This window comes from Mercenaria mercenaria, chromosome 11, assembly GCF_021730395.1.
Source record: "Mercenaria mercenaria strain notata chromosome 11, MADL_Memer_1, whole genome shotgun sequence".
Classification (NCBI taxonomy): Eukaryota; Metazoa; Mollusca; class Bivalvia; order Venerida; family Veneridae; genus Mercenaria; species Mercenaria mercenaria.
The window spans coordinates 76,291,545-76,319,169 of record NC_069371.1 but is presented as its reverse complement, the minus strand read 5'-3'; the positions used below and the strand labels follow the sequence as shown (position 1 = coordinate 76,319,169).

Here is a 27,625-nt window from a genome sequence, read left to right as displayed (position 1 = left end):
TGTGTCTGCCTTGCATTTAAGATTAAAACGCCCTAGAAATTACACACATACTGCATTGAAATACGTCTTTAAAATCCCAAATTATTATAAAATAATAGCAGAAAAAAACAAAGGCTAACCTTGTACTGTGTATCCGACCTCTCTGTTTTGCTGAACATGAATGGATATCTTTGATTTGCTGGCATGTGCAGTTTTATCCGAAGTTCAGTTCCAAGTCGAATATCCATTCTAAAAAATCAAACTTAAAATTATACACGCTATAATGACGCTTGACAGAAAAAGGTAGATAACTGTTTCCTCGATGATTTTATTCAATAAAATTCAATTCCAAATGCAATATTCCTTGATTTAAGTGCAGAAAACTAAAATCCTGAACAAACGTTAAAGAGGAGGTTTTTTTCCGTTTCTTCGAGCGTTTCCGTTATAAAATCGTTTTGTAGTTATTGCAAATACGGTATACATACACTAGACATTAATGACATGGTCTCAGTTCCTTATAAAAGCGCGTTTCATTTTTAATTGCATATATACGTCTTTTAACAGTTATTCTAAAATTAAGATGGTGTCGTTTTGGAAAAATAAAATAAGAAGTCCGGCAAAAGTTAATTTTGTCACTGAACTAATAAAGCAAAATTGAGTCTACGTCTACGTTTAGCCCTTTATTTCGCATGAGGGCAGGATATAAATTGTTATTATTCTAGGTAGCTAGCTTTTGATATGTTTTGTGTGTTTATGTACAGACCGATGATAATTTGTGGCATGAACACGTTCTCTTGTGTTATTTTAGATCGCTGTACAAAGAATCCTTGTAGAAATGGTGGAACTTGTACAAACAAGGCTGGTTCAGCCATTTGTAATTGTCCTCCAGGATGGGGTGGTATTTTCTGTATGAGAGGTAATTTACATGATTTATTTTTGAATGTACATACAAAACGAATATATTTCTGAAATGCAATGGGCATAAATATTTCAGTTAGGCATTACAAAAGAATTATTTGATAGAAAAATAAACTTTCATTTTCAAATAGAAATATAAAATGTCTAAAAATAGAATCTACAAGAACACTGCGGACCTAGGTTAAATTTTATATAAACATTAGAGAAAATGACTCAAGTGCTTAAGTTAACGTTATGGAAATAGTTGATAATAATTTTAAACTTTTATTGTGAAAATGATAGCACGTTATCATATAAACTACACAAAAATATAATTTCAAAGAAAATATCTGATGGTGAAAATGAAAATACAATTGCTTGTGTACAAGAACTGAACTAAATAATTGGTTGACATACATGTGATATTATTGTCAACAACAAAATCTGTTACAATGAATTAACGCAATGGGATTGGATATTACTACATTGGTAGAGAGAAAAAAAGGACAAAAATAAGCACGTGAAAGAATGTAGTGATGCTTATTTAGTCCAGATAATTGTAGTTGAATGCACTCGTAATCACCGACTTGGTCAAACGTGACAGAATATTCTGAATAAAAGATACTCAAATACTACCGAAAGGGTTACAAAAACATGATAAGTAAAACACAAAATGCACTGGTGTAGAGATTCTATGAAAACACGTGATGAAGAACCATGTACACATGTACGCATGTCTATTCAGAGAGCAAATCTGTAAGACAATATATAAATATCATATGGCAGCGTGTGTGACATTGATATTGTCAACCCGAGGGCAGAATGTCACCCGAGGCGAAAGCCGAGTGGTGACATTCTGTTTCGAGGGTTGACAATATCAATGTCACACACGCTGTCATATGATATTTATTTTATTATACCGAACAAAATTAAGAAAAGTTTTTACAATGTTTTTAATTAATTTAATTCAACAGTTGCGTCTTTAGCGCGGCAATCACCTGTGTACACATTGAATAGTGACGTTATTACAATATGACATTGTGTACAAGGGAGGCAATCTTTTGGCTAAAAATTTGAAGCAGTTATTTGCCCTTATATGACATTCAAAATATCAGCGCGGTCACATGACCTGACAGTCACTTTCGCTTGGTCACGTGTCAAAAAGGTTGGAAATGTTTCTGATAGTCAAAATATTAATTTTTTGGGTAATGGGATTTTATCATTGTAGACAAAAGTAAGGTATAATAAAAGCAATTATGAATCAAGCTGACGAGAAGACAAAATATCTTATAGTAATTCAATTCCTGTTGGCTTTTTGAACTGCGTTCTAGTATCGTGGAGCCTTTCTACCATTTTGGCAGAGGGAAAGGGGAGAAAACTAAACGGTAGAACATAAATATTTTATCTATGCAATATAATCTTAGCGATATTCAACATGAATATTGAGTTCTCCAATATGACTGTAGCGATATTCAACATACATTGTATATATTGAACTTTCCAATATAACACAGTAGCGATATTCAACATAAATATTAACCTTTGCCATATAACTGTAGCGGTATTCAATATACACAATTATTGAACTTTGAAATATAATTAAAGCGATATTCAACATAAATTGTTATCATACCAATACTAAACATAAATATTGATCATTTGCAACATCATCAAACCTTTATTCAACATAAATATTGAATTATGTCATATGATTATAACGTTACAACATAAACATTAAACTTTGCAATATGGATATGATGGTTAAAGCAATTTGCAGCACAACATTTAATTTTTTAAACTGTGCCAATTCATTGCAGAAGTAGGAGGAAAAGTAAAGAGATGATTTTAAATCTTTAAGTCTGATTAGTTTTATCAGTACATGTATACTGATGGACAAGTTCTTATTTACACTTACACAGATGAGTCTCAAACCGGAACGACCTATCCGACTGTAACAGACGCACCGGAACCGCCTCATTGGAACGGATCAAGAGTCGATTCGGGTAAAGACTTCAAGATGACTTAAATGCTATTAATTCCACTCCCCCGTCTTTATAGTAATTTCCTTAGAATCACATCACAAAGTGATTAATTTGAATTACAGAACAGGAAAATGACGGTGTTACGGACTAATTTTATACCCACTTTGATAGTAAAATGTATAAATTACTATAATTTGCTTTTACCATATTGAATTCAGATTACGCTTTTGGGTTCTTGTACAAGTCCTATAAGTTTAGTACTTTGATCATTATTTTTCTTTTTAAATTCAGCTATTTGCCGCCGAGCAAAATGTAACTTGCCGATCTGTTACTTGCCGTACGCTAACGATTGTAAGAGTTATGTGGTATGCCAACGCACGGCTATCGGCACGTACGTCGCGTGGAAGATGAGATGTGCTTTCGGGTCGTACTGGGGAACAGGAACAACGTGGACATGCGAGCGAGTGGAGGATCTCGCCAAAAGAGGATATACATGCCCTAATGGTAATATTTATTTACTATAATAATACCGTATTTTAGCTTAAATTCTAAGGAGCTAAGAATACACTTCATGGAAAACAATAATGTAGGCCTTCCATCAGCTTTCGGAGAAATATTTTTAGTTAAGATGCCGACACTATTTTTATAAACGCTTCCCTTCTTCAGTTTACATATGCACACTGTTCAAGATATTTGATGTTACTCATTCTGCTTCAGATCCATATTGTTTTATTAAGAATTTTCTATTTTCTAAATTGTGTATTTTAAGATCCCTGTGCCGATGGTACTCTGACCAGGTATGCCGACCAAGAAATCAAGAACTGTCGGACATATTGGTATTGTGAGAATGGGGTTTCCAAGCCTGCGTGTTGTCCACCAGGAAAAAGATTCGACGAGTACAGCCTGCTATGCGTTGATGATCCACAAGAGATTTGCCGGAAGCCATGTCCTCTTAAGAGAGGTTAGATTGGTTAGGTTGACCTAGAGTGTGTTGTTTAAAATAATGGACCCGTAATGACAATCGGCAATTTCCGTGAAATTACGTATTTTCCGTAAACGATTTCGGCATACTTCGGCCATAACCGGGACTTTTTCATAAAAACCGGTGAATGTCAAAAACGCATTAGGAATAAAACATAATTGGCCAAAATATGCCGAATGACATTATGCTACCACCTCCTTATTCCTTATTTCATGGTTTACCTTCCGTGTAAAATAAATCATAGGTGCAAGACGGGCATTCCTGTAAAAAAGAAAGCAAAGCGGTTTCGGTTTGGATAGAATACTGTCGAAAACCACTTTTGAGCTGATTTTAAAATGCCCACAGATTCTACCTTAAAGTTAAATATACTTCATTTCCAAGCCGGACAATGAGAAGGTACACTCTGAATGGTCTAAATTCAACATATACAATAAAAGACTGTTTAGAATAAGTTAAAAGGCTAATATTTAGACTAGTAAGTAAACACGCTACATACAGGCAAAGTTAAGGTCGATTCGCTCAAACTTTAAAAGACGTAAAGTTTATGTAATTTCTACATTTATATTGATACACTTCCTGAAAGTAAAAAAGCACACTATACATCAGTCAGGATAAATGTGACACTCTGTCATGTACATGTAGTTTTGTCTTATCCCTTTGATTAATCTCATAGAAGAACAAACGTGAACAAAAAGAACTGCGCAAATAAATTAAGTCGGTCAGATTGGGTCTGTGAAATATTTCACACCCTTCATGACTTTTACAACACCAACACAATTTGAAAGTAATCATTGTTTTTTTTAAGTAGGCTGTATGTCGATACAGTTTGTGCAAAACATATGGTGGTCCTCATTCTTCTTTTCTCTTGTTTTTTAGCTCACCTGTCACGTAGTGACAAGGTGAGCTTTTGTGATCTCCCTTCGTCCGTCGTCCGTCCACAATTTCTTGTGAACACGATAGAGACCACAGTTTGCAACCAATTTTAATCAAAATTGCACACAACTTGTATTTGCTTAATATCTCAGATCCTTTCGAAAACTGGTCAGATCCCATGATGGGTTCCAGAGGTATGGCCCCTTAAAGTGCCAAAATTTACTATTTATGGCTTGTGAACACGATAGAGACCACATTTTGCAATCAACTTTAATCCAACTTGCCAGCAAGTTGTATTGGCATAATATCTCGGTTCCTTTGGGAAATTGGTCAGATCCCATCATGGGTTTCAGAGTTATGGCCCCTTAAAGGGCCAAAATTTGCTCCTTTTGGTTTGTGAACACGATAGAGACCGCATTTTGCAATCAGCTTTAACCAAACTTGCACACAACTTGTATTGGCATAATGTCTCGGTTCCTTTCGAAAACTGGCCAGATCCTGTCATGGGTTCCAGAGTTATGGCTCTTTAAAGGTCCAAAATTTGCTATTTTGATTTTTTTTGCAGCCAGATAGAGACTTCATTTATGGTTTGATTTGATACAAACTTGCAGAATATCTTCGACAACAATAAGTCTTGGATTCTATGACGAATCTGTCAGATCCAATCATAGATTCCTGAGTTATTTTATATTTGATTACCTCCCCTGATTGTTATCAAAATGGATCAATACCAGTAAGTACTTATAGGACTCATTTGAAATTTCATTATTGTCATTAGTTGGACTGAGACAATCAGGGTAGATAACTATGGACTGATTTTAACTGAAATTACCTCCCTTTATTTCAAATTAAACTGGGTATATCTCCGTAACTAATGAAGATACTGATCGGAAATTCATATGGACTTGGACAATCGAAGATGATACATATTGACTGAATTTAAGACAAATTACCTCCCTTTATTTGTATCTAAATGAATACACCGTAGCAGCTTCTAATGAGATTGGTTTGAAACGTTATTTATGGCTTCCATGGTAAGAAATAGTCATGTAAGATAACTCTTGACTGAACATTTATCAATATGAATACTTTTCTAATATATTATTGTATAGGCGTGTACTCTGTATCTTCTACATGCGTACACAAATGCATGATTACCTCCCCTTATTTTGATGAAAATGGATTTATCTCGGTAAATATTTATAGAACTCATTTGAAATTTTATTATTTTCTTAAGTTGGACTGAGGCAACTAGACAGCATTGGGCTGATTTTGTGTCAAATTACCTCCCTTTGTTTCAAATTAAAATGGGTGTATCTCGGAAACCAATGAAGATACTGATTTGAAATGTCATTTATGCCATCAGATGGACTCGGACAATGAGGGTAGATAACTTTTGACTGAATTTATGACAAATTACCTCCCTTTATTTTATGTTTATGAATATATCTCAGCAGCATCTAATGAGATTGGTTTTAAATGTTACTAGTATTTAAGTCTTCCAGGGTAAGGAATAGTCATGCTAGTACAAAAAAATGCAGCATTTGAGCCTAAGACTCTCAAGCTTGGTATGGAAATTGGTCCTGACTAGGTCAAAAGGGACTGTTACAAGAAAATATTTATCCTGATTATATTTAATGTGTATGCCGATGTGCTCTATGTCAAAACTAACTTGATCGTATCATTTTGAGCAATTTAACTCAGGTGAGCGATATAGGGCCATCATGGCCCTCTTGTTTTCTTTTTTTTTTTTTTTGTAGATTTTATTTTTTTGTGACAAAAAAAACCTTTAAATATTTCTTTTGGTTTATTGTAGATGGGTGCGCTATTACTGGTGCTCGAACCATGCCGTTTTACGATGGTAACTGCCGTTCGTACTGGAACTGTGAGGGTGGCCACGCCCATCCAGTATGCTGCAGGTCAGGAATGTCTTATGACGTCGCGAAAGGTCACTGCAAACAAGATCCCACGTGCACAGACCACTGTCCTTCAGAATACACAGCAAGTTAGTTTGTTTCGTCATTACCTAAAAATGATAACCTTTCAAAAATATGCAGACTGATGTAATCTTACGTCAATATTGATTATATTACGATAATAACGGTAAAAAGGAGCTTCTTCGTGGTCAAATGATCGAGGTTCTTCGAATCATTTTCGCACATTGCTGTATGTTTGACAACCGCGCCTAGAGTTTAGAATTCATTCGTGAGAGGAAGCGACCCAGCGTGCTTGCGCAAGGTTGGTGGTTCTACAAAGTTACCTGCCTGTACCGGAAATACTGCTCAGAGGGACGACTGGGGTATTTCTCCACAATGATAAAGTCTGTTGAATTGACATATGATTCATCACTGTGTCAGTCTGACAATGAAAATACTTGAAGAAAATGATACACGTTAAAATTAAGTTGCAACAATATCTTACCTGATACTTTTAACGTTCCAAAAGCGTTTGAGTTCTGAGCAAAAAAGGTCTAACATTGATTTAACTTTAATTTCCATTTCAATGCTTATGTAAAGTTTAAAAGAATGGCAAGCTTACATGTAAAGGTAAGTAAATTTGACACGTGTTAGTTTTAATATTAAGAGAAATGGTAGTTCACATTCTGAACTATTTTCACAACATTTATGCTTTACTTTGTTATGTTGTCAGGTTTGAAAATCTCCTTTCATATTGTTTCTTATTCTCATTTCATATTACTCAAACTTAAAATTGTAAAATGCCACGAACAGTGCTATAATGCTTAATCTATAAAAATGGCTGTTTCAAAAGCATTAATCCTGAACATTGTCTCTGCCCCAATACAAATCAATGCCTTTGTAACAGAAAGGGATTTTCCTCTTCCAGAGGCGTGTGGCAAAATAACGAAACCTGGAGAAAGACCTGTTCAATCGTATGCGCTTGCTGACGGCAATTGCCGTACGTATATGAAATGTTCCGATAAAGGATATGACGATCCGTTCTGCTGCCGTCAAAATTTCTACTATGACGTCACTACCGCAAAATGTGAGATAGTAATGAACGAACTTGATGTGTGTCGATCCGAGCGATGTCCCAGAGGCTATAAGGAAGGTATGCATAACCTTTTCTTCAGATTGTAAAAACATGTAATGGTGTATGAAACATTGATGGGGTGTTACAAAACGACGACTTGCACAAAAGTGTACATGTACCTATTAAAGATCTGTCGGTGTATTTTGAATTACTGAATTAGGCCAAGGAATAGCAAGAGTCTGTCAGTTATTAAGTGATCTGTGTGTATTAATCTCTATGAAATATTTAACTTTCGACAAGGCACTCATAAGTCACGCAATCTTTTGAAACTTCATTCGCACTTATTTTAACTGAAATCATGTCCAATGAAACACAAAAACGTTCACTACTTTCTAGTTGCAATTCGAATAAGTTATGACGTGTACTATTCTAACAGACGCTACAATATTTTCAGAGTGCCGGTTTACGTCTGTAGAGGGAAGTCCGACACAATTTTACGACACTGACGCTTTGGTCGTAAGAGACTGCGCCCCAAGCACGCATTTTGCTCCTGACATCTGCACGTGTGATGGAAGCTCTCTTACAAATGGTACTAGTATAATGTAGTTTGCATATCTAAAATAGAGTCATCAGGTTATTTCTTCATTTAAAGTTCATTTCTTTAGTCAGTCGACTGTGCATTTAATATGTGCATTGTTTCCCATAAAGTATAGTAGTCGCAACTTGACTGCGATGGTTGACCTCTGGCTGATTATTCATATCGATTATTTCATTGTAGAAATAACGGGTGCTTAGGATAGCCGTGTAATTAAATTTACAAATGCAAAGAAAGGAAGCGTTTTACATACACTCCTTTTCAATAATAGGTTGTGCCTCATTGTACACCCCCGCCCCCCTACCTGACAACAAAGTTTTAAGGGAGGGTATACTGGTTTCAGGTTGTCTGTCTGTCCGTCTGTCTGTCTGTCCGTAGACACAATCTTGTGCGCACCATCTCTCCTCATCCCCTTGACACAATTTAATGAAACTTCACACAAGTGATCAGTAACAACTGTAGTTGTGCATGGGGCATGTTAGGTTCTTTCAGAAAATAAATTGCAGAGTTACGGGACTTTGTTTTTTTGTAACTATACTATATACATAGACACAATCTTGTGCGCACCATCTCTCCTCATCCCCTTGACACAATTTAATGAAACTTCACACAAGTGATCAGTAACAACAATAGTTGTGCATGGGGCATATTAGGTTCTTTCAACAATAAAAATTGCAGAGTTATGGGACTTTGTTTCTAAATAACATACTATGTACATACAGTCTGCATATGCAATCTTGTGCGTGTCTAATCTTCCGAACCCTTTCACACAATTTAATGAATCTTCACACAAGTGATTAGTACCAACCCTAGTTGTGCATGGTGCATGTTACGTTCTTTTAGATAAATATTCTGCATAGTTATGGGACTTTGTTTTTTGTTACTATGATGTATACATACAGTCTATATACATACAGTCCACATAATTATGCAAACTTGTGTGCGTCAAATTGCAATGTACTGTGTCAGTGCATGCGGGGGAGGGGGGGGGGGGGGGTACATTCATCACCTTTAGTGATAGCTCTAGTTATGTATTATAATACAAAGGTCAACCATGGGGGTCAAGTTGCGTCCTCTATAAAAGCTGAATAATTACAATGTAAGGTGTTGTCTGTTTATCATGGTTCACTTTATAATATTTATAGCACTTGGACAATTACATGTGTTCATTTTATACAAGCTGACTAAATATTGAGAAATAAAATATTATACGCTGTAGTAAATTGAAGACTTTCTCCAAAGTATGCTGGAATTTGTTACTTTGAATGCTAGATACTCGTTAGAATGCTCTAGTTAACTTTCAGCCTGCTAAATTTCTAAAATGGACTCCATCATTCAGTTTGGGCAGTACCATTTATTATTCAAAGGGGTGTTCACTGAAAATTTACTGACTGAATAGCGAACAGTGCAGACTTTGATCAGACTGCACGGATGTGCAGGCTGATCTTGGTCTGCACTGGCCGCAAAGGCAGAATCAGATTCTGTCAGCAGGCTAAAAGTTAATGTAGTCATTTTATTTTGAAAAGGGTTCGCAAGAAGTGATTTAGGCGTGAGTTATGATATAAATGTAAATGTACGTTAACTTTATACATTTGTGTTGAAGTATTGTTTCTAAAGTATATTTTTGAACAAAGAAAATTGTTTTTTCTTAGTTCATAAGTTTTTGTCGCTTGAGCTCTTATGTGTTGCAGTTGTAAAGTGTAACGTAGTTCAATACTGTCTAAATAGTCACATATGTTGATTCTTAAGCGGAGAGAAATATATTTGCTTGGAAGTGTTTTAGTACATGTGTATGGAAAGGAAGAAGGACACCTTGTAGAATGAAATATTCATGGCATATCTTGTGGAAATGATTATTTCTCCTGCTTACCGAAATACGGAAATAATCAGTTTTGAGATAAAGATAAAACATTTTATTTCATTTAGTCTTAGAGTACATAAAATTTGAGGCATACATTATACAGCAAAATCCACAAAAACTTCGTCACAGAGGTCATGAAATATGAAGCATACATTATACAGTCCGATCTACACAAACTGCGTCTCAGAGGGCACGGAATATAAAAGATATATTATACAGCATAATCTACAAAAACTTCGGCCCAGAGGTCATGGAAATGTGAAGCATAAATTATACAGTCTAATCTACAAAACTTCGTCTCAGAAGCTATGGAATATGAAGCATTCATTATACAGTATTATCCACAAAATCCTCTTCTCAGAGGCCATTGAACAAAGGGCATATACTATACAGCATGATCTACACATCTTCGTCTCAGAGATCATGACACATGGGGTACACATTATACAGTCTGATCCACAAAAACCTCGTCTAAGAGTACATGGAAGATGAGGCATACATAATAATCCACAAAAAAACTTTGTCATAGAGGTCATGGAATATGAGGCATCCATTATACAGTCTGATCTACAAAAAATGCGTCTCAGAGGCCATGGAATATGAGGCATACATTATACAGTCCGATCTACAAAAATTGCGACTCAGAAGCCATGGAGTATTAGGCATACATTATACAGTCCGATCTACAAAAATTGCGTCTCAGATATGAGACTTACATTATACAGTCCGATCTACAAAAATTGCGACTCAGAAGCCATGGAATATGAGCCATACATTATACAGTCCGATCTACAAAAATTGCGTCTCAGATATGAGACTTACATTATACAGTCCGATCTACAAAAATTGCGACTCAGAAGCCATGGAATATGAGCCATACATTATACAGTCCGATCTACAAAAATTGCGTCTCAGATATGAGACTTACATTATACAGTCCGATCTACAAAAAATGCGTCTCATAAGCCATACATTATACAGTCCGATCTACAAAAATTGCGTCTAAGAAGCCATGGAATATGAGGCATACATTATACAGTCCGATCTACAAAAATTGCGACTCAGAAGCCATGGAATATGAGGCATACATTATACAGTCCGATCTACAAAAATTGCGTCTCAGAGGCCAGGGAATATGAGGCATACATTATACAGCCCGATCTACAAATATTGCGTCTCAGAGGCCAGGGAATATGAGGCATCCATTATACAGTCCGATCTACAAAAATTGCGTCTCAGAGACCATGGAATATGAGCCATACATTATACAGTCCGATCTACAAAAATTGCGTCTCAGAAGCCAGGGAATATGAGGCATACATTATACAGTCCGATCTACAAATATTGCGTCTCAGAGGCCAGGGAATATGAGCCATACATTATACAGTCCGATCTACAAAAATTGCGTCTCAGATATGAGACTTACATTATACAGTCCGATCTACAAAAATTGCGACTCAGAAGCCATGGAGTATGAGGCATACATTATACAGTCCGATCTACAAAAATTGCGACTCAGAAGCCATGGAATATGAGGCATACATTATACAGTCCGATCTACAAAAATTGCGACTCAGAGGCCATGGAATATGAGGCATACATTATACAGTCCGATCTACAAAAATTGCGACTCAGAAGCCATGGAATATGAGGCATACATTATACAGTCCGATCTACAAAAATTGCGTCTCAGAGGCCATGGAATATGAGGCATACATTATACAGTCCGATCTACAAAAATTGCGACTCAGAAGCCATGGAATATGAGCCATACATTATACAGTCCGATCTACAAAAATTGCGTCTCAGATACGAGACTTACATTATACCGTCCGATCTACAAAAATTGCGACTCAGAAGCCATGGAGTATGAGGCATACATTATACAGTCCGATCTACAAAAATTGCGTCTCAGAAGCCAGGGAATATGAGGCATACATTATACAGTCCGATCTACAAAAATTGCGACTCAGAAGCCATGGAGTATTAGCCATACATTATACAGTCCGATCTACAAATATTGCGTCTCAGAGGCCAGGGAATATGAGGCATCCATTATACAGTCCGATCTACAAAAAATGCGTCTCATAAGCCATACATTATACAGTCCGATCTACAAAAATTGCGTCTAAGAAGCCATGGAATATGAGGCATACATTATACAGTCCGATCTACAAAAATTGCGTCTCAGAGACCATGAAATATGAGGCATACATTATACAGTCCGATCTACAAAAATTGCGTCTCAGAAGCCATGGAATATGAGGCATACATTATACAGTCCGATCTAAAAAAATTGCGTCTCAGAGGCCAGGGAATATGAGCCATACATTATACAGTCCGATCTACAAAAATTGCGTCTCAGAAGCCACGGAATATGAGGCATACATTATACAGTCCGATCTACAAAAATTGCGTCTCAGAGGCCAGGGATTATGAGGCATACATTATACAGTCCGATCTACAAATATTGCGTCTAAGAAGCCATGGAATATGAGGCATACATTATACAGTCTGATCTACAAAAATTGCGACTCAGAAGCCATGGAATATGAGGCATACATTATACAGTCCGATCTACAAAAATTGCGACTCAGAGGCCAGGGAATATGAGGCATACATTATACAGTCTGATCTACAAAAATTGCGTCTAAGAAGCCATGGAATATGAGGCATACATTATACAGTCCGATCTACAAAAATTGCGACTCAGAAGCCATGGAATATGAGGCATACATTATACAGTCCGATCTACAAAAATTGCGTCTCAGAAGCCACGGAATATGAGGCATACATTATACAGTCCGATCTACAAAAATTGCGTCTCAGAGACCATGAAATATGAGCCATACATTATACAGTCCGATCTACAAAAATTGCGTCTCAGAGGCAATGGAATATGAAGAATATTTTTATAAAGCATAATCCACAAAAACTTCGTAAAAGAGGTCAAGGTATACAAGAATACATAACGCATCATGATCCACAAAACCTTCGTCTCATATTCTAAACAATACAAGGAATACATTATACAGTATGATGCACAAAACCTTCGTCTCGGAGGCAATGGAATGTTGAGAATGCGTTTTACAGAATGATAAAAAAAATCTTCTCAGATGCAACGGAATGTTAAGAATACATTATGCAGGGTGATCCACAAAACTTTCGTCTCAGTTGTCAAGGAATTCAAGAATACATTATAAAACATGATACAGAAAAAAACCTCGTCTCAGCGGCCATAGAATGTAAAAAAAATGCATTATACAGTGTGACCTGCAAAAGCTTCTTCTCGGAGGTCAATTTCTATTTTGCACTGCATGTAAACCAATGAAAAGCCGCATTCAGTCAAAGAATACAGCCACCATTACTATTAGATGCATTTACGTAAACACATACTCGAGAAGAAAGATGTGGTGATAAAAATCAAAGGTTTACAAACACACCCAAATACTTATATATCATATGAAGGAACACTTCAATGCGTTGCATTGCAACTAAAAGTGTTATGTTTGAGCAACAGATTTGGAGTTAAAACTTGTTTACTGGTGACAGCCGCGGAACACGTACCTCACTATTAAACCTCCGCCATTACATCGATATGTAGATAAAAGACAATTACCAAAAAAAAAAAAAAAAGCAGATATAGAGACTGAATCTGACGAGGACAAAACAAGTTGGGCACTGTCCTATAATTTTTTGGGGAAAGTTATGAAATAAAAAAAGAATGAATACTTACAAATAGTTGAATCATTAAATATTGTGTCTTATTGTGTTTCATATGAAATGAGTTAGTTACAATGATCAATGGCACGGTATTTACAATTTGTGTTTTGTAGCTATTAACTTACATTGGATACTTGATAAATGTTTGCGTAGATGCATACCTTTGTTATGTTGACTAGAAAGGAACATTTTGTTGATTAAAATGCCCGATCCGAGATTTGAAAAAAAAAATCTAATTACGCTTTGAGAAACAAAAATCAAACAACACCAAATCATACAAAGAATGAGTTGTTTAGCATGAAAATTGAACAGCATGTAAAACATGTATACAGTGTGTGAAGCAGTTCCGAATCACCTAACAGAAAACGTTCAATATATCAAACAGAACTGTGTCCTTTGGGGTTTAGTGCTCATATGGCAAGATGAAAAAATAAAAGGTATTATTTTTTTTCTGTGATTACTAGTTTGGCCACGGGGTACATACTGATATTCGTTGCAAATTTGCAAATAATTGCCAGTCTACAGAAAAATATGCAGAATTAAAAAAAATATGCAATAAACATTTCAAAACATAGTCATGACTGTTTATTTCCATCTGCAAAATTTTTTTTTGAAAATAAGAAAGCCTTCAATCTTATATGAGGTCATTTCCAAACGTAATCAGTCAAGTAGTTCCGAAGCACTTTTTACAACATTTATCTCCCCTGCAAGAACAATATGACACGCAACTTCTCAAAAGTTTATGACATTATTTGTGTTACTAAGGGACATTCAAGGGACAAAACATTTACTTTTTATTGGCAATATGTGAAGAAAAAAATTAAGTGATTCGGAACTGCATTAGATTATCTTGACACACTGTATTACTTTACGAAATAAATGTCAATATACTGATATAAACATTGAATTCCAGAAAAGCCTAAACGGGCCCCACTTCCGGACAGTCAAACACCTTTAAAAACTCACCATTTTCAAAGAACTGTTACACATGTTCGTTTTGATGCATTTGCAATTTATTTCTTTACAAATGACATTCATTTTCAAAGGGATACAACTTTTTCGGAATATTTTAAGTACAAATGGCATTCATTTTCAAAGGGAGACAACTTTTTCCGAATATTTTAAGTATCCGTCGAAAAAAATTTGTCTCCTTTGAAAATGAATGCCTTCGGAAAAAGTTGTCTCCCTTTGAAAATGAATGCCTTCGGAAAAAGTTGTCTTCCTTTGAAAATGAATGCCATTTGTAAAAACAATAAAGATAAACAATTCCTGAAAAGCTGTGTTCCACCTTGTTGTGTGAAATTTCACCACTCGCACGCTAAATTGCAAATGCATTAAAACGAACATGTGAAACATGAAAATGGTGAGTTTTTAAAGGCGTTTGACTGTCCGGAAGCGGGACCCCTTTAGGCTTTCTTCTTCCGGAATTCAATGTTCATATCAGTAGGCCTTTACTGACACATGTTTTGTAAAGTAATATACATGTTTTACATGCTGTTCAATTTTCATGTTAAACAACCCTTTCTTTCTATGAGTTGGTGTTGTTTGAGTTTTGTTTCTCAAAGCGTAATTCTAAGCCTTAACAACGTTTGTAACATCTACAGTATGGTATTCTCAGTTGTGACAAAATTTAATGTTATGTGGTGTTTATACTTGGCGATTACTGGCTACAATATTCACATTAAAACAATCATATAAAATAATAAGCGTTTCGAAGAATACAGTGTTATTCATTTCATCCGATTAATGGTTTAAGTTGTGTATCTAGCACAAAAGAAAAATAGATTAATTCGTCACACAGCCATTATGGTCGCGCCCTCTCTTTGAAGTTGCACGGGTTTTACATGCTCTTTCAGAAATATATTATAAGCTGTTTTATTTCCTACTTTATTTGTATAATGTGTTAATGTTATAAAACTGTTCTTGATGTTTTCAGCTACTGCAGGTAATTGATATGTTATAAAACACACGAGAAAAACGTGCGGGTTATATAACTTGGTGATTTACAATCATCATGTAATCTTTCTGACTCGAAAATATGTTCAGTCTTATCAAAGTTTTTATACATTTTTCTTTTGTATTTTACGACATCCGGAAGATGCTATAATTGCTTTTTACTACATCTGTTGTAAATAAATTCATTTTACATGTCATTTACCGATGGGTACTTTAAGAGAAACAAATAATTTATTTTTTGTAGTCCCTTATTATGTCTAAAAAGGCAAACATAATATAAGGGATAGAAAGATGGCATGGATACAATAATAAGTCACCGAGTTATTTTTAATTTGGTTGAACTGTGGTGTGGCAGTAAAAGTTGAACTTTGATTACCGCCTCGATAACCAAGTGGTATAGCGTCCGCTTCGAGTGCGGGAGGTCGTGGGTTCGATCCCCGGCCGCGTCAAACCAAAGACCTGAAAAATGGTACCGGTAGCTCCCGTGCTTGGCGCCCAGCATTAAAAGGGAAACTGACCCTCGTGGCGATGGATTCCATCAGAAAAATGAGGTGTCGAGAGTGATAAATATAAGCTTTAGAACTTGCTTCACAATCGACCGAAAATAAATAAGTATAAAATATTCTGCACTTGAAGGGCTAATAACTATTATATATGATTACATGGCTCCTTATTTAAATAGCTGGTCCATACTTTGGACTATTTGAACGGTCTGTGTTTAACATATGTTTACTATGGGCAAGTACAAAAATATTTTTGAAAAAATGAAATTCAGTGTATTGAGTCATGTGATAAACCGCTTATTGAATGGCTTGCCAGTAAGTATTCAGACCTCGGGCAATAGTTTTGAATGTTGACCGAGAAGTCATTTAATACTTGAGTGATATATATTAGTTATATATGCACATGCAGATTGGGAACGATAACGATAAGGTATGGTTAAAGGATTCGCCTAAAGGTTGCACACTTTGGATCCAAATTATTAAGTGAGGATATAGATTCACCCTAGCTTCACATCTTTGGTCAACTTGGTTGCTAAAACACTTTAAATAAATTTTACTTAACTTGACATGACTTGACTTGAACTATTTAAAACCAGTCAGGTGCTGTTCATTTTCACTTTCTAATCCATGCACTTATTTCTCCCTATACTGTCGTTAAAACTGTTCACATCGGACAGAAAAAGCGGTTAAACGTGATCTTCTTTCATTATTATTCGAACAAGTTAATTTGCTTAAAATTGCACATCAAGGCTTGCTTATCGGGCATTTGGCGTCCCGCTTTTTATCCTCAGTCATTATATAGATAACGAATCTGATTTAAAGTTTATTTTTTCTAGTGTAAGTAAAGGAAATCTGCTTAGTGGCTCCCTTTTTCACACTATTACGATAAAATCACCGACATACTTGCTTCGTATTTTATTTCATTTTTTTACAAAAGATTCTGATTTCAAAATTCATTCGCGTTTCTTTTAGTTGCTAACTGATTTTATATCTTTTCTATTACTTGTAGCTTCAATCTAACTAACAGAACTACTTCAGTAGGAAGCAAGCCACATGATTTTGTTCAAATTTTGTCGAATGAATATTCGCAATATTGTCGCAAGCCCCTATATATCTTATGTACCCACTATTGTACGTGCATCTCTATTTCTATTAAAGAATGCAAAGCCGAAGTTTGGACAAAGTTCGATCACTTAGACGACAAATGGAGTGTTAAGAACTACGGCGACGGTTGGATTTCGGTGTTTGGGGAGATGTCAAAGAATCGATCCGACCAGGGAGTAACGTATGGCACATTTGATGGTTCCAGTGGTATGGAGGTTTGGAGATATGATCACACCGCCTTTCCTGAGGCCACACTGGAAATTACCTTCCAACGTATGCACGTTATAGTTAACTTTTCCGTGAAAAAAAAAACATTTCAGTAGAAATAGTCTATAAAAAGTTCCCTTGAAAACACACTCAGACTGTTTTTTCAACACCTTTATTAGCATTTCTAAAGGATTCAGTAGGTAATTTAACATAATCCATTTTGAGGTAACCGAAGCGAAATGAATAACACGTTGACACGAACACGTTAACAGTTAAATGACATTGTCTTCAAGATGGACAAGTTAATTAAAGAAATTTACAAGGGTAATGGTTAAGCTCAATATATCAAATAAGATATTATTATTATTATTATTATTATTATATAAGAGAGCTCTTCGAATCATAGAACATAACAAAACAAAACAGCAAGCTTGGTTTGAATAAGCCAATTCAAAAGAGGTAATGAAATATGCAACACCTTTTACGGCCCTTAGTACCTCTTTTGTATATACAACCATTGAATGAAAACTCTTAAATAATATCAATACCCAACAAAAATTAAAAAACAGAAAATCTGTTACTTTTCAAAATGTTTCCAAAGATACTGTAACATATTATCATATAAGGATATTTCACTGGTTTAAGGTGCTGAGGTTATTATCTGGCACGTGAATAACTGTTTTTAGGGTAACGAGGCTCAGCCGAGTTACCGCTAAACAGTTACGCGAGAGCCAAATATATCAATCCGTTTCTTCAACTAGTGATACATTCTTTTTCTTGCATGCCGTATTCTTCAATTAATAAAGGAAATAAAACGAATTATTTTCTCTTAAGAACTATTTTGTTAAAGAAGAGTGTGAACTTATGCATTCATTCATTCATTACAGTACGTGAGTCATCTTACACCCTGGGCTGTAAAACGAGTTGTTTTTTTCAGCATCGACAATACACAGGAAAATCATGTCCGGCCTTCAAAAATATTCATTTACATTGGCACGAGCTTAAGTTTAAACATACACTTTAAACAATCTAAAAACACGCGTTTTCTATTTATATTCGTGTGAGCAGAATAAAAGGAAACTGTAATCGATTTCAAATTTTATATTGTCTTTTCAATGTTTGCATTTTCAGCGGTCGCTAGCGGCATAGATAAGCAAATTCTGGTTTCAAATTGTATGTCAGTAGACAATGGACAAGCTTCTTTTGAAGTGAGTTTAGACCCACGGACTTCAGAGATTGTGTTCAGAGGAAAGTCGAAGTTTGATTCAGCAGAATTGAGGTTAACTTACAATGTAAGTATACTATATATAGAGATACTGTATATTGAGAACAGCATGTTACTGCTTCCAGGACCATATCTAGCCTCGTCTGAGAAACCCTTTCTCAAAAGACAGCACCCTGTTGTTCTATTTATCATGCCATTATTAACAACTTCTGATGTTTTGTTAAATAGGTATTTTTTGTTTTGTTTAATTTTTGCAATGCTGTAAGCAGTGTTATCACAAAGTAGGCGGGGTTTTTACAATCTGATGTCCTTGGACTTAATCATAGGTTTACACAGTGTAAAGTGTTCTCAGGTAACTGTTATAGTAATGGCATAATAAAATGTGATAAAAAGACTGTTTGATGGATAAAATTCATAACAGAATTTTGATGAAATCTATATCGCAATATCAAAACATAGGCTATATACATGTATATTTTAAAGGTATTTTGTTATTATATTGTTACTTATGCTATAAGGGAATTACGTCATTATATGCCCAATGCCTTACACCGACAAAGGGTTTTTGTATCATCTTCAAATAATTGGATAATTTTCAGTGAAAACATATTTTTCCAAACGTTGAAAATAGTTAAAACAGACTCAAAAGAATTATTGTCACGGAGCTATACCCTTACAGAATGGCTTATCGGTCAACAGTAGTTAAAACTATTTTCCAAAAGGGCAAACAGTATTGACTTTTGACTCAGTATTTTATGACATAATATCAGACACAAATTAAAAAAAAAATTAATAAATCAAACTACTTTCTTAAGTTTTGAATTTAGTCAAGCAAACCTTTGTTGAACTATAGACTGGCTTTTTCGTAATTTGCAGAAACAAGGATGGAACACATTTAAATTGTTCTTTGATGGCGATCATGTTGTAGTTCTGATCGAAGACCCTACTGGACGTGGCAAAACTGAGAAAAAATTCGCTTATCTCAGAGGTAAACATAAACATATGTAGTATTATGGCGTTTTTTTTTTCTCTGTTACTGGATACTGTAAAAACAGTAAATTTTGTGGGCAGAACGTTTTGTGGTCTTTGCAAAATAGACTATTTCGTGGGTACCTGAGTTCTTGTATTTCAAATTTTTAAAGGTAAAATCAAGGGTTGGTGTTACAGTAGTTTCCGATAAATGTTCAGCCTTGCAAAATATGATGTAGGTTCGTTCAACTATTTCTAATGCAATACAATTCCAGGTATATACATGTATTTCATAGGGAGACACAAGTGTTTTATTGTCACATGCAAAAAAAAAAAAAAAAAAAAAAAAAAAACATTTGAATAATTGAGTCATTATAGTAAGCGAAATTTTTTATTAACCACAGCGGCTACATTGTCCCCTTTTTGTCGAATTAAATTCCATAGAGATAAAGGTCAGTCTGTTTTAGATTTTCACAGAGGAATGATGTTAAAATTATCATATGATATTGGACATAGGATACAGACTGGCTCAGTTCACTAAAAATGTAAAAAGATATATCATAGTCTAGGAGCTAGTCTACACTGTGGCACACTCTTTATAAGCAGACGACACAACCAAAAAAAACATAACGTAATACTAAAAATAATACTAAAGAGCCTTAAAGTTTATTATTTTATGACAGGTGATATTGTTGCCGGTGTCGGAGCACTGAAGTTCGGCCCATGCCTTGATAGCTTTAGCATGCCACAGAACAATGGATTTACAGGATTTGTGTCAGAGGTATGTTTGCTAGATAAATCTTTTTTTTTTGTTAAACATTTCGCCTTTAAATAATGATTTACCTGTTAGAATGTGGTTGTTAATGATTAGCATTGCCCAAATTTAAGGTAGTGGACCCGAAAAGACAATCGGCAATTTCTGTTTGTTTACGTATAAGTCGTATGCAATTTCGGCACTCTCCGGTTGTTATGAAAAATACGTTTCTGTTATGGCCGAAGGATGCCGAAATTGCATTCCAAGGATACGTAGACTAACGAAAATTGCTGAGTGTCGTTGCGAGTCCATTACCTTCAGGTACTGTTTGTATTTTCAAGGGATTTAACACTTATCAAGCTGGACACAATTGGTTCTACCATTGCGACCAGTGTAGATCATGGTTAACCTGCACATCCGTGCAGTCTGATCATGATCTGTATTGTTCGCCATTCAGTCAGTATCTTTTTGGTAAGCACCCCTTTTAACAGTTGATGGTATTGTCCAAATTAAAAGATGGACAAGTTCATTATTAAAATTTAGCAGGGTAAGGGTTTAAAGGCAGTTTGTTTTGTTTGTTTGGTTTGGATTTAACGCCGTTTTTCAACAGTCTCAAATAAATTTGTGTAGAACTATATCTTATTACTCTTAACATTCACCGATGTAGTATTCCTCGACACAAATTCAGTTTTATTGCTTACCATTAGATCTTGTACTTTAGTTTATTTTGTACAATATCTTCCATTAGCGATGCATAGGACATTTCTTGTACCTAATTTACAAGCGAAAAGCTAATATTTCTACAAACTAGTGAGGGCCTTTGACACCGAACGGCTAAGGCCGCTGATTTCGAATTAGATCTTTTTGCTCATGAACGATGTTGGTGCGAAACCTTGCATTGGTTGCAGAATTGTTAATGTGAGGAAACCAGTCAGTTGACTTATGGAAGGTCTGGTGTTCTACCCAGGTGTCTTTGCATGATTGAAACAATTTTCATAGGGGCACCTTGGGTCTTTATTCACCAACAAAAGCTTGAAAAGTCGCCATAATTATGACCATGCTGCCTTACAAAAATAAAAAATACTAATGAAACATTATCCTCTGGACCTTTGGACAGTACAAATTATTCCACAGGTTACCACCGGTAATCATGTTTTTGCTTCGTCAATAACTTGTATATAAACGGTGTATTTCAGGTCCTTTTCTCGAAATGTATTGATAGAAAGAGCCGGAAGTTTGTAAGAGACAATATTGTCCCCGAGAAGAGATACGGAAACGCCTTGAATTAGTGTTGCAGCAATTATAAACGCTATCATCAATGTTCATAACAGACACCATTTCATTTGATTTTGACATATTAATAAAACATTGAGTAGTTTCCTCGTTACTATAAATAGACAGTGACGCTGGTGGAGATATTTTTAGTAAATGAAGGCGCATCTGAATTATTTCACAACGTTTTCAAAGATAATTTTCAGAACAAAGTCATACAATATATCAAAGAGAGCAATTTTATCTTTTAATCGTTTTTCTTTTTAATATGCTTTGGCTTGCAGTTTTATCTTTTGTAAACATGTCGTTCTCTGATTAAAACCGAAACGGTTGTAATGTTAGCTAATTCACATCGATTGTTTTTACTTTGGTTTTGGTTTAAAATTACAATGCAAGCTCTGTAAATATCAGGTCGTTATTCCAGAAGAACCCAACTGCCAAATACACTTTGGGATAAAGTTGTACAAATAGTTCAAAATTCATAAATGCGTTAATGTTTGGGTAAACAGGCGTGACGTCATACTCATTGCTTTAACGTTTAGCTTTCGTCATCTTTCGCAGAAAAAAAAGAAAGAAAAACGCGCACTTTTATAGAAATTGTGTATGCCGCTTTAAGTGGACAACACGCACTTTCTTCTTCACATGTTCGTTCTATGAGAAAATTTATAATTCGTCAACATTAGTGTGATGCATGTTTCGCCCAAATGGAATGTTCGGATTACGTAAGCTCGTTGTGTACATTGCAAACATGTCGTCGTACGCCAAAGCTGTAGAGTACACTAGGCGTTGGTGACTGCAGTTTAAACAGTTACTATGTTTTAGCTTTTAACAATGGCATCTATGTTTTGTTGAAATATGTATGTAATGTACTCGTTTGTGGCTAATTTACGTTACGATATTGTCAATGTTTCCATGATTGTTTGTGTAAATACCTGTAAATAAAACAACGTAGTTATTACTTTTAGTTTTTTTTATATTATTTGCACAATAAAGAAGGAAACTGTTTAACGATAAGGAATTTTTAAATCATTCTGCAGATCTTCAGGGTTACAGAACAAGGAAACAGAAATTATGCAAAAACAATTAGATTGAAAGATAAACCCAATTTCATATCTATTTGAGATCTGAATTTAAATATTTTCATGTGTAACTACTGTGACAGTGTTTCCAATAAATAGATTGAGTAATGACTGAATTTATGAGTTAGTTGTTATTTTTATTTTACTCCAATGTAGTTTTATCTTACACCTCATTTCTCTAATGGAGTGATGTATTATACGGGCCCAATGAAAAAGGCCAAGATACAATTATCAAAGCAACTCGGTCCCACTGTGCTTTCGCAATTGCCTATCATAGGTTCTAGTAGCACAATCAACAAGAAATATCTTTAAAAATGATGGTCGGCGAATTGTAATAAGGATAGAAGTTTATGAATTTTTCATCTAACATTCATCTTTCATCTAACATTTTTCAAATTGCAAAACTAAACACCGCACTTCAACAATTTAAATGGTTCTCTTTTAATTTTTCGCAAAGGTTTCGTAGGGTTGGAATTTTGTTTCGTTTATCCTTAGACGAATAATTACAGCAGTAGTTTGATGAAGATTCATGAAGCGGTTCATGAGAAGAGGTCATTAAATGTGTTTATATTTTTAGCTAAATTGGTCCCTATCCCTATTTGTAACAAAATAGCAGGAGACCTTACAATATTGTTACACATAGAGTTTGATAAAAATCCATTACATTTTAGTGGTTAATGCGAAGAAAGGCATATCTGCTTTTAGCTATAGTGGTCCCTAATAGGGCCCAAGTTCCTATATAAATAGATTTGGAAGAGGACCTTATAATGATGCTCCAGACCAAGTATGACAAAGGTCCACCAAGCTGTTCATGAGACGCTGTATAAAGGCATTTCTAGTTTTAGCTCTAGCAGCCCCTAAATGGGGTCAAATGTCCCAGCTGAACGAAGTTGGATGTGGGCCTAATAAAGATGCTACAAATCAAGTTTGATTAGAATACATGAGAAAAAATCAATTAAAGGATTTTTTTTATTTATTATTTTTATTTATTTCTAAAATAGGCCAACTGATCCCGCTTTAACAAATGCATATTCGCTATTCATGAATCTTTGGACAATGACGTCACACCTATAAAAAAGTGAAGGTCAAGCAAAACATACAATTGTAATTATTTCAATATTTCTGTTTCATAATCAAAGTTTGACCGTAGTCATATCACATAGATAAACTGTATGCAACGTACCTTCATTTCAGTGAAATGAGATTCAGTCATTTTATAGCATATATATAATAAAACAGATTTCAACTGAGTTCAATATTTGCATACCATACTAAAGAAAAATATTCATATATAATAAATCAGTTAAATAATTTATAACAAATATATCAAAGCAAACAAGTACTCATTTTAATATGCAATCTGAATAAGTCACAAAAGCAAGAAACCTTTTCATATACAGACGACAATTGTAACAAGGAAAATCTTTTAAAAAGCACTTCTCTACATAAAAGACTCTTATCACACCCTTATTCATGTGATACGCAGACCGTGTTCAGCTCTTTAATTTGATATATGTTGGTATTTGAACAGGTTTTTATCATATTTATTAAACTTACTTATCATTTTGAGATTTATCAATATTCTTGCTAAATATACTGAGCCAAAGTTAGATTTAAAACTGTGAACAGCGTCGTTTAGGATAAACGCTTTGTCTACATTTCACTCAGCGAAGCACAATCAACAGAGTGAAAGAAATTGCCACTCTCGTCCAATCAGGCAGAGTGTTGCATAAATCTTCCGTTTTGATAAATTATCTATAATGCGTTATCAAGTAGTTTGATTTGCAAATTGAAGTCACATGGCATAGGTAATGAAAACGAATTTAGACGGCGTTCGCCGAAAAAGGGAAGTGAAAAAAATAGCTGTACGCAAAACGTCCCGAGGATTCCTACGTTTATCATTGTACCAAGTAGTTTGGAAATCATGTTCACACATTAATGAAAAAGACTGTTGATTTCCGGTGCGAGTTCCTATGTTCTACCTTTATGGCAACACGCATTTCCCTTTTTCGTAGTGCCGATTTGAGGTACAGTGGGATGTAACAGTTATGACGTGTTTATTAATGTTTTAAATACCTTGTTTGGATTCCGATCACTACGTTTTGTTTTCCACTTCTTAAATCTATGCTAGTGAAAAAGGAAAAACATCTATAAAGTAATTTTTGTCGAGCCCGCTTGCGGAAGCAAAGACATAGTTGTCCAAATGGCTGTTCGGTGTATGTGCGTGCGTGTGTGTGTGCGTGCTTCCGTCCGGATTTGTTTGTCCGGACCATAACTTTGACATGCATGGAGCAATCTTGTTTTTATTTGGCATTAATGTTAACCTCAAACATGTCATGCGCAAACCCCAGGTTCCTATCTCAAAGGTCAAGGTCATGCGCAAGAACCTAGAATGACTTGCCTTTGTTGTTACTATAAATAGCTTATATTGTAACTTTTTTATTACTGGTCGTAGGGAAAAATCAAGACCACTTTTCTGTAGTACAACATGCATGTTACATCCAATTGTGAGGTGTATTTTGACCTTTCTCTACTGGTAAGGATTTTTTGTGTGGACTTAGATTTTTTTAAAAAAAAATTAAGATTTACTTCCCTTTGTTGTTACTACAAATAACTTATATTGTAACTTTTTGCAATCTCTTTTTTATTTGGCATAAATGTTTGCCTCAATGAGATAGAGTGTCGTGTGCAACTCCCAGTCCTTTTGACAGCTGACGGGCTCGACATGTTGCCCGTGGGCATCTAGTTTAATCATGTGAACTTTGGTGTTAATCAAGACTACTATACAATGTACATGTTTAATTAATAAAATCTGTAAAAAGATCCTTTTGAAACAAAGAATGCAGCCAAGAAGAATAAAGGTCAGCTGGTTAACCCTCTGTTTGCTTCGTATCGCATTTACTACTCGAACTAACAGTAATTGTTTACCGCATCAAGAAGATGAGAAGACCGTATAATCCAGCATGTACGTCAAAGGTGAATGTCACATTTGGTGGTCATTGGTCAAATAGTTTAACTTCGTGCCAGAAGGAAACAAATTAATAAAACTTGCTAAAAGAGTTTACGTCATCAAAACGACATGTGAGCCGTGCCATGGGAAAACCAACATAGTGGGTGTGCGACCAGCATGGATCCAGACCAGCCTGCGCATCCGCGCAGTCTGGTCAGGATCCATGCTGTTCGCTAACAGTTTCTCCAATTCCAATAGGCTTTAAAAGCGAACAGCACGGAGCCTGACCAGACTGCGCGGATGCGCAGGCTGGTCTGGATCCATGCTGGTCGCAAACCCACTATGTTGGTTTTCTCATGGCATGGCTCATGTAGAACTCATTACCTGGGTCACAAGTTCAAGCCCAAGGCCACACCTACAGGTCAACTATCAAATAGCTTAGATTTGAGTCTGTCATCCACACAAGATTTCAAGTCATGGTCGCACTTGAAAGTCAAAGGTTACGGTCACAGAATTTTACTTTCTCTTTATCACAGCGGTATCTGCATTTATCACCTTTCGGGATAACTCTACTTACAGTAATCACACAAGACATGTGAATACGGCACTGTTGCACCTCAAAATTGTAGCAACGCATTCTGGTAGTCATTACCAAAATTCGACCGGGTTTTGGTAGTCACTACCGAACTGCGTTGCACTCTACGTACTTTGATAGTTTACAAAAAAAAATCCGTGACGTATGGACACTATTATTTCAAAGAGAGTCTTGATGGAACTTATTCGTTCATCCGACCTTGACATTTTGACCTTGAAAATATAACTGCCATAAATTCAATTTTTGGAATCGCCTGCCTTCCGCAGGTTTTCTCATATCGTATACAAATGAAGAAAAAAGCCAAAATCTGCGATAAATATTTAGAGAAAATCATTCGCCTTTATATATGTAGATAAATAATAAGATACATGACCTTGCACACCTTACTGCGGAGGAGGCTTCATATCTTAGTGATATTTTTCTTACCCATCTAAACACATAGAACCAACCATTTCAATGCGTTGTCCAGGGAGGACCCCAAAATACCACTCGCATGTATACAATGTACACCAAAATAAAAAATCTTAATGTAACGACGGAGATTAGCTTTACAACTTTGTTATACAATCCTTACTTGTTATTAAAAAAAATTAGTTATCACTAGCCAGGATTCCTGACAATGTGGTATTTGATGATTTGTAGTTATTTCCTATATGGAGAGGAATTTATATAAGTTTTAAATAACTTGTTTTTCGGTCTATTAATTTCATGCATTTATTGTTGTATACCATGTATGTCAAACTTTCTGAAATAAAGTTTAAACCAACGACGGAGATTTACTTCTTGGAAAATTATGCGAATAAACCCACGCCCACATTTTACCATTTTTTTACGTTGTGTTTCAAAGATATCTGTGATGGACTCTAGAAACCCTTCACTTTTAAGGTGAAAAAGAAACGGAAATGTTTATCTAAGACACCTAAAACACGCACAGAATTCAGTAGTTATGTTTATGTGGGATGTTTTAAAAGTAACTAATCTAGGTGAAGGACCGTAGTGCTATCCTCACATTTATACTTCGTTTTACAGAATTCGACATTTTTGAGGCTCCTTTCACACGCTCAGGAATCTAAATTTTTGTTGTTTTTATACGAAATCTGTATCTCAGGAGGGGAAGTCCAAATCCCC

At 35.3% G+C, this 27,625-nt stretch overlaps 1 protein-coding gene across 11 annotated transcripts in view; it reads left to right on the top strand.

Annotated features, from left to right (window-relative positions):
- LOC123532644 (uncharacterized) overlaps positions 1-23,068 on the top strand; it is a 90,700-nt gene extending 67,632 nt beyond the window's left edge. For all 11 annotated transcript variants that reach the window (XM_053517791.1, XM_053517796.1, XM_053517798.1 and 8 more), the window contains 12 exons: positions 788-895; positions 2,796-2,879; positions 3,150-3,362; positions 3,628-3,819; positions 6,530-6,718; positions 7,558-7,782; positions 8,159-8,293; positions 17,501-17,719; positions 18,785-18,945; positions 19,755-19,866; positions 20,531-20,628; positions 21,798-23,068. In XM_053517791.1, coding sequence (XP_053373766.1) covers positions 788-895; positions 2,796-2,879; positions 3,150-3,362; positions 3,628-3,819; positions 6,530-6,718; positions 7,558-7,782; positions 8,159-8,293; positions 17,501-17,719; positions 18,785-18,945; positions 19,755-19,866; positions 20,531-20,628; positions 21,798-21,890 — 1,829 coding nt within the window. In that variant the 3' untranslated portion in view covers positions 21,891-23,068. The remainder of the gene's footprint in view (positions 1-787; positions 896-2,795; positions 2,880-3,149; positions 3,363-3,627; positions 3,820-6,529; positions 6,719-7,557; positions 7,783-8,158; positions 8,294-17,500; positions 17,720-18,784; positions 18,946-19,754; positions 19,867-20,530; positions 20,629-21,797) is intronic.
- The last annotated feature ends 4,557 nt before the right edge of the window (positions 23,069-27,625 follow it).